The sequence below is a fragment of the Thunnus thynnus genome, chromosome 1 (genome assembly GCF_963924715.1).
Source record: "Thunnus thynnus chromosome 1, fThuThy2.1, whole genome shotgun sequence".
Taxonomy (NCBI): domain Eukaryota; kingdom Metazoa; phylum Chordata; class Actinopteri; order Scombriformes; family Scombridae; genus Thunnus; species Thunnus thynnus.
In genome coordinates, this window is record NC_089517.1 from 23,243,745 (window position 1) to 23,256,663 (window position 12,919).

The 12,919-nt window shown below is 37.9% G+C and overlaps 1 protein-coding gene and 1 long non-coding RNA gene across 2 annotated transcripts in view; both read right to left on the reverse strand.

The window, feature by feature from the left end:
- Positions 1-2,256, reverse strand: part of LOC137189436 (uncharacterized) — an 8,922-nt gene extending 6,666 nt beyond the window's left edge. The window contains exon 1 of the long non-coding RNA XR_010929639.1: positions 667-2,256. This is a non-coding gene — a long non-coding RNA (uncharacterized lncRNA). The remainder of the gene's footprint in view (positions 1-666) is intronic.
- A 1,486-nt stretch (positions 2,257-3,742) lies between these two features.
- Positions 3,743-12,919, reverse strand: part of LOC137184113 (CUB and sushi domain-containing protein 1-like) — a 159,442-nt gene continuing 150,265 nt past the window's right edge. The window contains exon 63 of the mRNA XM_067591491.1: positions 3,743-11,354. Coding sequence (XP_067447592.1) covers positions 11,195-11,354 — 160 coding nt within the window. The 3' untranslated portion in view covers positions 3,743-11,194. The remainder of the gene's footprint in view (positions 11,355-12,919) is intronic.

Consider the following 12,919-nt stretch of genomic DNA (forward strand, 5'->3'; position numbering starts at 1 on the left):
TTTTTATTATCTTTCTGACAAATATAACATAATAAAGACATTAACGTCAGTTGAATATGCCCATGAGAACCATTGATGCTCGTTGGATGAATGTGTGGCTAATTAACTTTCCGGGTAACTTAGCTATGCGAACTGATGGTTGATAGATTAGCACTAGCAAATTGACCCGTTTTCACCAAAAAAGCTTATTTCCACTTGTGCAATTACAGTCACTTTTTAGCAAAATGTTATTTATTTCCACAATTACAGTTCCAGCACAAAATGACATATTGACGGTAGTGATACCTTTTCATGCATGTCCTGGCTGTAGTAAAGTGTTATTATTGGTACAGTGTTACAATAATGAGTGTCACATCGAAAACTTTAAAAGACCCTAAATACGCAAAGCTATTGGGTGGAATATGCTCAGATGTATGGGCTGTTCGCTGGCTAAAGCACGGCCTGTATGCTAGCTAGCTAACATTCTGACAGGAATTTAGCATAACACTGCAAGACGATAACCATTCATAAAATTATCATTTTCATAACACTTAACAAAAACTACCATGATTGACAGTGACATAGTCTATGTAACACTCATATTACAGTCTAGTTTCTCACTTTTTAATACATTTTAAAGTAATGAAACAGAGAGACAGTAAAGTGTTTGACATTGATTGTACATACCCACAGCAGTCAAGCAACAGGACTCCTGAAAAAGTTGGTATTTTACCCGGAAGGGCATGGATTTGCAGGATGTAGCAGTGCACGCTTCAGCGAGTCCGTGACCGTCTCAGTCTGTGCTCTAAGTGCACATTCATGAGTTTCCCACGATGGAGGGTGAGTTATGTTAGTTTTGTACAAATAATGTAGGTTATTAATATTACTTAATTACTTTAATTATCAGTCATGCTAACATTGAGCATTATTGTCATGACATGCCCCACATCATGTGCCATGAAAATATTGGATGAAATTTACTGGCAATAGAAGTAGGTAAGTGAGGAAGGTAGAGCGTACTTGGTCTGTGATTTGGGAGATGATGAAAATAAACTGCACTTATGACTTTGGTCTAGAGCTCCTTAATGATATTCAGTGAAATGTTCACAGTTTGACGGCAGACCTTTACCTAATACATTCATGGGGTGGGCATGGGTATTACACATGTGAGTGAAAATTCATGTTATATTTCACCTGACGACCCTGCAAAAACATTTTAGTATTTTACATAACCACTGATAATTGTCTAATTTTTACAAAAAAATATTATTATTATTTACATGAAATTTGCCCATTTTCACCATGGCCCTATTCTGTTCATACTTTGCAGGCCCACATATAGTAAACCTTTCTCCTCACCTGTGGTGTTACCAAATAATCCACACTAAATCCCTTTATTAGATAACTTGCATCTTAATATCTTGTCTGTCAGGAACAAAGCTCTGGTTGTCTTGAAATGTCCTCCATACATCTCAACATAATCAAATCTACATTTGTTTTATCATCAGTCAACAAAATTGTATGTCTATGTCAAGCCTGCAGCCATAGACAGGTTTTTGTTTGTTTTTTAAATATTGACCTTTTGTTTGTTAAAAAGGGGGTACTCAATCAGCCAGGACAGGAGCATTACAAAAAGTAGGTCTTTACTATCTGTGTTATGGGGTTCTAGTGCATTTTCTTCCATGTGTGATAATATCATATAATATCTAATTCAAGTGTTTTATTGAGGCTGTAAAAGATGAGGCCCACACTGACTGAAATTTTCAAACCCAAGATGTTACATTTTTCATGGCTGCTACAGCATGAAATTGACATATTTTAGTTGTTTTGTGCATAATTTCCTACATTTTTTTCTAAAATTCATTCTGACATATTTGGCATATCCAAAGATTCAAAAGACAAATAGATGTCTACTAGAATTCAAAATGTATAAAATATAGTTTTGTGGGTTGGTTGTGGACAGAATTTGTCCACATAACGTGAGTTTGTAATGATGGACAGTGGTGGATCAGTGGGGTTGAAGAAGGTATCAAATCTGATACATCAAATCGAAGAGACAAGATCGGATCAACTCTATTCTGGCATTTTTCATTTGTGTTCTCTGTTTTATCTAATTGTTCTTTTAATTATTTGCTTTTATTTCTTTTTTTTACTGCTTTATTTCTTGCTCCTTGCATTTTATTTCCCTCTTGTCTTTCAATCTCTTCCTTTGGTCTTAAAATGTTTTATCCAGAATTCTGCTGTAAACAAGCTTGTAACCTTGTTTTGTAAGGTGCTGTATAAATAAAGTTTCAGCTGTTACAGCTCATTATTCTGCCCTGTGTTTCCAACATGCTGTGGCTGACTGGCTGTGCTGCTTTCTAGTCTTCTGGTTTCAAACAAGTCACTGATGGAATCTCTTTACTTGTGCATTACATATATTTCATTTCTCAGTGATATGATTTACTGGTCCAAAAGTTTCTGACCAACCTGTGTAACCATGGTAACATGCTGAAAATGTAGCAAGTACACTAAGGAAAAACATGTCACTTTCATGTCCAAAACCCTACAAAAAAATGAACATTTGAATTAAAAATGTATTAATATCATGTCCATGGAGAATAGGGCTGCAGCTCATTTTTTCATTATCGATGAACCTGCATATTATTTATTCAATTAATCATTTGGTCTATAAAACATCAGAAAACTGTTAAAAATGCCCACACTGTAACAGTATCCTAGAGAGAGAGTACTGTCGTTAAATGTGTTTGTCCAATAAACAGTCCAACACAACCAAAATATTGTATTTACTATAATGTAAGACCAAGAAAGGCAGCAAATTCTCACATCTCTTCGGCATTTTCACTTGAAAAACGATTAAATGAATTTCAAAATAGTCCATTGATTAATCGACTAATAGTTGCAGCTCTAATGGAGAATACTAAATTCTGACTGGGTGGATGGTATGCTTAATTTAAAGAAAACCTGGTTATGGCTTCTTACATATTAATTGTTACACTTCTTCCAAGACTGTCTAAGATAGTGTCAACACAAAGTTTCAATGTAAAGACTGTGCTACAAACTATTAGTGAACAATACTTGTGCCCATGCTATAAGTGAGATAATCCATTCCAATTCCTACAGTGAATAAGCTGTAACTGACCTCCACATTGTGTGTTATCATTCATTTCATGACTTGAGAATTCTTCCATCCTTACCGCACAATGCAGAGGCAAACAAAAGGTTCTTTAACGTACACTTTGTCATGGAATCTTCTTTCCTAATGTCAGGATTAAGGTGCTCCTCAATGAAATTGGCAACCTGCACAGGGTTTTGACTCTAAATCATGTAATTAGTCCATATAGTAACTGGCAACAGAGGTTTATGTTTAATGAACCTGTATTGCACTGTGCATTTGTCAGCCCTATACCTGCTTACCCTGTTCAGGGATGTGAGAAGCTGGCATGCATTAGGTGAGAGGCGGGATATACTGTCTGTCACAGGACTAACACACCTTGACAGGCAATTTACAGTTAATCTGGTCAGAATATGTTTGTACTTTGGGGGAAAACTGAAGCACAAACAAATCATACAAATTCCACACAGAGAGGCCTGAGCTGGGACAGTCAGGTTTGAATGCAGGATGTCACTGCTGTGAATGCCATCATGCACAAATAGCAGTGTCTATGTAATTTAACATGTACTTAATCAAGCAAAATCATACTGAAAGGCAAGTTCACTCATCAGGATAGCAGTTTAAAAACACATTCATACAAAGGAGGAATTATTGTATCAAAAACTTTATTCTCAAATAATGTTTTCAAAATAGCTGATAGATAAACTGTGAGTCTCTTTAACAACAGGTTGTGAGGCTGCGTTCACATACAGTATCTGTTGTTTAACCTTTTATAACACTCCATGTTATTTCTCTCTCATGGAGGACAGAAAAATGACATTTTCCATCCATAAATTCAAAACTTGAATCTTGTTTACCAGTCATGATAGGAGCCTCCGAAACTGTTGCCAATTTGCTAACGCTGCTGCTAGAGTCTAAATGTACCACAATTTAATTTTCCACTCTAAACCCATAATGTCTCAGCAAGGAGGAGCCAGATTCCATCTTACTGGTTTCTCCTTGTTTAGACAGGCATGAGGTCAGATTTTGGGCCAATGGGGTCAAGTCATCAAAAATCTTTTGCGCCTGTGGAAGTCATCCCTCTCCCAGATATAGACATTGGGATCAGCCACGCAGGGCTGATATTACACAAGAACACCATCTTTTAAAGGACCTGTCATTTTCAACTCATCCATGAATACTGTTGATGAGAATATGATACTAAACATCTGCTGTTTATTTTTTGTCCAATGCAAAGTGTGTGTGTATCCATAATCAATTAAAAAATGTATGTAAACAAGATATTTTAATGTGAGCAATGAACCAATGCTCACATGATTCTTTAGGCACTGCTGCCACATAAGAAGCCACCCAAAATTGCTCTTTATATCGCTACATTACAGATTGTGTTTTTTTGTTTTTTTGTTTTTTGTTTTTATTTTTCCATGAACGCTGACTTAGAAATTTCGATGTTCAAAACAAACACATACTCTGCTGGCCCCAAGCTATGGAGGAATTGGGAAATGACCCATCCTTTCTGTTCCTGTGTAAAAGTAGCCGTAATGGACAAAAGAGATCATATGACATTTTGATATTCGATACTCAGGTTGAACCATAGATTTTTACATGGTGTGTAACAGTAAAAACATTGACTTTAATGAACAAGATCTTGTTGTACCTACATTATTAATCATAAAAAGTACAGCATGTTTAATAATTTGTTTTTTTACAAATTCTCCATAAAAAATAGATTTCTGTACAAAATTTTTTTTTCTTTTGCACCTACTTCAAGTTCAGCAGCACATGATGATGGTGAGAGGTGACAGAGATGATGATGATGACGGTGATCATGATGCTTAAAACAACATTAATGACGATGGCAACCTCCCGATAAGGACCCACCATTTTTCCAACACATCTCTGTGCAATCTAGGACAAAAAAAAATTAACAAAAATATTTCTTAAAATACATTTATAAGCCACAAGGAGCAATTTACTGCATGTCAATATGTGTTACTGAGAACGCATTCTGACACTGTGTGAATATAGCACTAATATGCATGGTGTCCCGATCTACAAGCTGCCATGTGTCGAAATGAAATTATTCATCCTTTGCACTGATAAGTGAAGCTGGGCCTGCAGTCGACTCACGTTCAGTTCAGACACACCAGGTTGTAGATGTTCTTCAAAGCTCTAATGCTGAACATACGGCATGAGAAGTTTGTCCTATCCAAAGTATTGTGAAGGGGGTGAAACAAAGTCCTGAAATGAACTGCAATATTGAATATTTTAATTCCATTATATTGAAAATGAAGTGAAAGCAGCCCAGATAGGTGCTGTCTATGAACTGTACAGTCACACACACACACACACACACACACACACACACACACACACACACAGAGGAAAGTCCAATTTCCATCTGGCAATAATTTTTCACTGAGCCGCATATGGACACATGTATGGCACGGTTTAATCACAGGATTTTCCTACATAATTCCTGCAGGAGAAGTTTAGTGACATCCATCCCCAGTGACCGGGTATATTCGCACCAATGTTTAACACCATGACCCAATCTTGATGTAATTTATCTTACCTTATACTTGCATTTAATCTATTCTGTATTTAATATCTGGTGGAAAAACAGCACACATCTCCCCATGCATCACTGTGTGACATTTACAATCTTAGCTGGTATTTTTTTAAAGCTTGCAGCATCCTGGGCCCCTTTGTTTCACTGAGGACTGCTGACAATACCACTTTAGAGAGAGTGAGGGACAAATGTGGAAACTTTTTCTCAAACTATGCAAAGTCTCATCTTAAGAGGCAGAAACAACCTTGGCATTTTGAAATTTAGTGGAGGGGTTTTTTCACTTGTAGCCAGGTGTTTAAACCAATGAGGACTGCTGACAATGCCAAATGAAGGACGTGTAGAAACTTTTATACAAATTGTAAAAAAAAAAAAAAAAAAAAAAGTCTTGAGATGAAGAGAACAGCATCTACATTTTCACTTTCCATCTCAGAGAAAAGATGTGTCATCTTAAGCAGAATTAAACACATCTAATTGTGAAAAAAGCACTCCAGCACATTTCAGAGGTCAGAAGTCACTGCGTCAGCCTTATGTTTAGCCTCACAAGTTTCCAACAGAAAGCTTGCTAAACAAGGTTATCACACTAAAACAGAAAGGGCCTTTTGTTATAAAATTGGATTCTATTAAGATTTAAAATAAGTTTCTACACATTCATGGCTCTGATACAAATGTTGTCCATTGTAAGACCATTATTTCAGCAAAATGATCTTAATCAGGGCCACAAGAACAGACCTCCTCTTTATGCTATCTGTGGGTGAAACACAGATAGACCTGTAAGAGCTGTGCCCTTCTTCCCATTTCAATCATTCAAATTCCTTTAATCTAAATGACAAAGACAAGAAAATGAATTACCTCCAGCTATCAGGTTGACATCTTTTTTTCCTTTTGATTATAACACACAAAAATGTGATCTATTCTTATGACCCTGTTGAAGACTGAAGTTTGTCTGTACCTCCACCATGACTCAGCATATCTTTCTATTAGAGTCCAGGTACTAGAATCAAGGAAATTAAATGCAAAGAAATACTTTCACCAAGAGAACTTATCCTTATACCCATTTAGCTTTGCACTGGTACATTGGTATTATTATTTTATTTTGTATTATTATTGACTGCATTTGAAAGAGGTAACGTTGGCTACTGAAAGAAAGAGGCATCAAAATGGCAGATGATGTCTGCCATGAAACAGCTGATTACTGAGGGGGAAATTGAGGGGTTAGTGGGAGGGGATCAAACTCTCTTTCATCAAATGGGAGTTTTTCTGTTCCGGCAGTCATAAAATGGAGCTCATCTGGCATCCGTGAGAGCTTACAGAAATATTGTAATAACTTTAGATTTCTGCTGTAGGCGTGAGACCTGATTATGGCACACACATGTGCCATAACCTTCAAGGATCTGCACAAACATTTACTCTGGATCTGGCTGAATTTCGTTAGGTACACAGGCTCTGAAAATGTAACCAGCTTTACATGCCAGAATAAACAGGGACAACGTGGAGTCTAAATTTTCTTGTTCAGGCACACTAGATCTGATCTGTGTCATTAATTGTTAAAAATGAGACCTTTTATTATGCTTGTGGAAACGTTGCAGCCTTTAATTTTCAGGCTCTATTATGCCCTCTTGACTCCGTAGGAAATCTCAACTGATTTAATTAAATCAATTAAAATAGAGACACTGGGTGCACTCCAGCAATAAAAAGAAAGTAGGCTAACTATCTTGAGAAGAGACATTCTTCTGTTGTTTACAGAGGTCTTGTTTATTCCTGGGAGAAATTGTGAATGTGCGTCTTCTGTCTATTTGCACTCTTCAACCACTGCCAGTACAACAGCTACAGTTGTACACACATCTGCATATCTTTTGTTTCTGGGCCTCACACTTGTGTAAGTGCCATTGTTTTGGGACATTTCATTTGCAACATGCAGGTCTGGAATACATTTGTTTTCAATTAGGCTGAAAATGTAAATAGAAACTGTCATTTACTTGTTAATTTATTGTCATTATTTCAAAAATGAATGAATGTGACAACCTTCTCATGCCAGATGGGTTTATTTTTTCAGTATTTGAGTTCTGGAGAAAATCCACTTTCTGATTTCAGTCAATTGCATCTTGGCCTGAAGAATATAACTGTAATATAACATGTGTTTGATGGACAGAATCACCATTTTAACAGTTGTACGTTTTCATTATCTGACTCACATACATTCCATTCACCATTTGATATTGTATGTGAAAATGAATGGGTTTGTGATTTATTGTTTGCAGGTATATGACAGTATGATGGATTGAAATCGTGCAGGTTAAAGCAAATGCCTTGAGCGTAAACCTAATGTGAGAATGATGTGCATGGAGTATGAAACAAACAGGAAACAGGCCTGAAGACACTGAAAGACGCACATTGAAAGCAGTTACATCTGTGATCTAAACCAAGTGCAGCATCTTTCGAAAAATAAAAAATATTTTTAGAGAACACTGCGAGAAATAACAAGCTTGCCAAGTGTTTTTCAAACCAGTGGATTTACTCCTGGGTGTTAGTACGACTTTTCGATTTAAAATACCAGGAAATGAGCTGAATGCGAGGTTGCACTCGTTAAGCTTGTGTATTTGTTGCAGTGAAGTTCCAGCATTGATAAGCAGGATGTAACGTACTCTCTGCACACGAGGTATTTCTCAAACAATGGAGGGGCTCAGGGGGGCGATAACTGTCGACAACAATAATTGTGCATGTTGTCTTCATGTCTGTTTGTCCTGTGCCTTAAATTCTAGAACAGACCACATGTATGCTGTGTGCTCTTTAAAAAGGTGTGTTGAAACAAGATCGAGTGCATCAAGACATGTAAAATGTGTTGCAAGATGATGCATGATAATGTGAGTGGTTAGGGACATTTACAACACATCTTTCTAAAGAGAGTTACAGAAACAGTCACATGTTGTTTCTGAAAGCTTACACTGTCTACTACTACAAATGACCAACTGAAAAAAAGTGAGTCCATATTGAGATACTATTTCATCTTCTGAAGTATCTATAAGAGTACAGTCTCTCAAAAAATGACGGGAGTTTAATACCTGTAAATGAGACCATGCTGCAAATTAGGAATGTGAGCTTTTCTGTATATTTCTGCCATATTGTAGCAGTAACAGTATTCAGTATGAGCTTTCAGAAACACTGTTCTAAAAAAGGACAGGACATGGTGCCACTGTGACACACTAGAAGCTCCGAGGTCCACAGGTAAACTGATCCCAACTTTCTGGTTGGTTAGCATGTTGTCATGGCAACAAAATAAACAACGGTATAGCATGTGGTCACGCCTTCTGCTAACAGGGAGTGTGAAATATAAATGTGTATATACAAACACTCTGTAACCCTGTATTTAGTCATTTATCATCTTTTTAAAGATAGAAGTTTTGAATAAAATTCTCTTTTTTCTTTTGAAGGACTCATTTTTCAAACCCATTTCAGACCCAAAAATTATTCATTTTTTCATAACCCAGTCAGAAAAACACACTAGTGCAAAATTTGTGCGGTTTAAGAGTTTATATAAAGTTTATATTTTGGGTTCCCCAGCAGCAGTGGTTTCAGAAGTCCCATGGGGCCACTGGGTTTTTGAACATAGAGTCTGTTCATCAATATCTTCACTGAAGAAAAATGCCACAAGAGACAATGAGAAACAACTATTTGTCTCTGTTTCCATAGCAACCTGTCCTTGTCTCTCTTTTCCAGCAGACTGACAGAGGTGTCTATCTGTCCATTCGTTTGTGTCCGTCTGTCTAATTTCTGTCAATCAATCAGTCTGTCTGTTAATCTCTTCATCTGTTTCTGATTTTGTGGCTGGAGAGTATACCATAGAAAAACGAAACAAAACAAAAAAAAAAACAGTCATCACTTGACTGATATTCCCGACCAGAGTTACATGAAGATAAATCATTTCCTGGATTTGGCCACAGCTGATTGCAGCAGTCGACGATCCTGACAGCTTATTGCCTCCAGGCTTCCACTTGTTCAGCCACCAAGCACAGAATCCTGGCTAGTCCAAGAACAAGAATCAGTTGTCTGACTATCTGATTGTGTTAGACAGTCCTCTGGAAACCAGTCTATTGTGTCCACCAGCACGGCAACTCAAATGTCTGGTTTTCTGGTTCAGCACAGTCTGCCTAGTGCTAGTGTGGAATACTGTGTATAGGACTAGTTTTAAGTGTGTAGTGCCTCTATAGCATATTTGAAAATGTCCAAAAATCATCTAGAACTAGTTTGCAGGTTCTAGCACTAAACCTGGGAAAAATATCATTTACAAATGCTTGATTTGATATGTTTTAGCCTAATTAGTTGCCAAATACTGTGGGTAGACATAGTCATAAAAGGCAATACAGTAAGTGGCAGAAGGTAAAGACAATCACAAGAAACTAATAGAACATCCTTTAATGACAACTTAACTTACCTAACTCTGTGATTGTCCTGCTATATTAAACCTAACCCATTCAGTACTCCAAGCAGGCTAAAACAAACATTTCCAAATGATCTGCAAATGTTACTTGACCCTGGATTATCTAGCACTAGTTCACTACTCCTAGTACTAATATAATCCTGGTAACCAGTACTGGATGAGAGTTTCATTTTCTTTAAAGGAATTGGTCTGGTTGAACTTGTCACTGCATTTACTGCATTTAGTTGTCAACTTTACAGCAGTCTGTGTATAATCAATATCAGATTCCACCAAAACAGACTCTGTAAGCTGTCATTGTGTCAAAGAGTCCAGTCCTGTCAAGTCCAGCATGATGGAAGTCCAATGGGAGGTTTTTGGTCCAGCACCAATGATGGTTTTGTGTTGACATATAGGAACTGTCCAATTACTATTTTATGTCTGGAGGGGTGAAAGGGTGGAATAGTCTATATGCTTCCCCTGAGGGTAGAACCTCACATCGGTCAAACCCATGTCTGGCCTGCAGCAGGGGAGTTAGTAAGCCTATACCACTGTGCAAATTTGGCTTGGGGGTATGGTATTAGGTTGGGGTAAACCTCTATTCAGGGAGGGTATCAGAGGGCTATATGACACTGACTGTACCAAGCCTTTTCCATAAAGAGGTTGGATCAAATTTTGTAGAAGTCAACTGAGACTGGACGAGCACTGTTCAATAATCTTGCCGCTTTTTGAGGAAGTTCAACTCGTTGTACCATCTGTCTGATGTCTGAACAGCAACAGTGCTTAAGAAGAATCCTGGTCATTGGTCATTGATCCCCTGAACAATGGACTTCATGTTATTTGATGCCTACTCCCTTGTTTATTGGTGCCAACTTATGTCGCTCTTTCAGACTATAGGGAGAGTTGGATACCATTGTTCAGGTAGGAGGACGAGCAGAGCTGCATTACTGTGCAGGTTATGCTGACAGAGGACCAGCATGCTACAACACAGACTGCTCAAAGTGACAAGTCCTAATCGTAAGTTTGTTCTTTCTGTCCTGTTTGGTTAAACCACACTGCAGACTGCGACAGGGAGGTTGGAATATACCACTGCTTAGGTAGCAGCAGGTATGTTGGACTATACCACCGTGCAGACTGTATTGAGTGTGGTATCGAATCGAACCGCCTTAGCCTCAGTGGGCTTCATGTTGGTGTCATACATTGGGTTTTCAAATGATGCTTGACCATTGGAGCTCTCATGGCCGACATAGCCATTGAACTGGACCTTGGGACGTGTCCTGGAAAACAAACAGAAGGAAATAATTGTGTTAATGGCAGATATTTTTGCATAATTAAATTTAATGATCTGAGAGGAAAACACAGTACAACCAAAAGGATGCAGGCCTCTGAAACACAAAATGACAACTAACCATGCACTCCAACATTGTATGACAGTAAGCTCAAGTTGCTCATATTTGCTGATCTCCTTGTTTTAATATCCAATATTTAAAACAGCAACAAGCCTACATGAACCAGTGGCTGATGAAGAAAGTTGACCATGTAGCAAGCTAAGGATCCAGATAGATGACTCCTCAATGAGATGCTCATGTTGCTCTGTGGCTGCTGGATTTGCTGTGTGTCTGTGAGTTTGTTTTGGAGCCCTTTTACTCCCTAGTGTTTCAAACATCACTTAATTCAGCTTTAAGTGAAAAGATTTCAGCTGACTGCAAGATAGCATTATTTATCTGAAGTTAGTGTGAAAAGATTTAAAAAGTAAAGGCTTAAAAATGTACTGAATATTTAATGAATTTTGTAATTGTCTTATTTAGCTCTACAACCAATTCAAAAACCACTGTTTAATCAAAAAATTAAACGTCAGACACCCTTTCTGTCCTTCACTTTTCTTAATTGACACTTTGGTCGGCAGCTTTACTCTTGAGATTAAAGGCGCAAACTTAGTGAAGGCACGTTTCTGGTGAAAATCTACAAATTGCAGGGAAAGTTATGGCAGGAATCAGAACATGAACTATAACAACTGCCTGCTTCAGTGCTTCAGCTGCCCAGCACCCATCTGCTGCTCACGTGAGTGTGTCCGCATGCATATAACCTGTCATCATCCTGCAAATGGTACCCAATGGTTTTAGATCAAAAGAATATATTATTACTCAATTTGCCTGAACGAGGATTTAAAGAAACTTACTGAAGGGCTTAAAACAGATATGCAGTGAAATATGACTACCCCCTCCTAATTTGTCTGTTTGTCGCAGATTACATTTTTGGATAATCAGGTTCTATAATCCAGTTAGATATAATCACTTACTCCCCAAACCCTGTGGAACTATTAGCAGGGAGGAGTGCTGCAGCTGAAAAGCTTTTTGACTCTGACCTCATTAAGAATGTGTGTATGTGAGTGCGTGTGTGTGTGTGTGTATGTGTGCACTGGTAGAAATCCAACCCTGGGGAGCCACTAAGCCTACCCTACATGCTCAACCCATTACTTTACAAAACTGCACACACACCAACACACACCGAAGACCTCCCCTGCGTGGCAGTAGTTCAAATCGCTGCACTAGTCTCTGGTTGTGGCTGTAGGTGCAATAGTTTAATTTTATTGGTAGAATGAAAAACAGCACACGTAATTGCTTTGACAGTATTATAAATGGTGTACAGACATACGGGCCAAAGCGGAACTGCAAAAACTGCAGTGTACACACTCTCACCTAGCTTTCAGTCTCTCAGTTATACAACAGTTGTATTGTAATGTAAAGAAATTGTTTCTGTTTCTGTTGGCTTGTCATTGTGTGAGACTATTGTACCATACATCTACTGCTAAGTCAAGATGAAAGTAATATTCTGGTTAGAG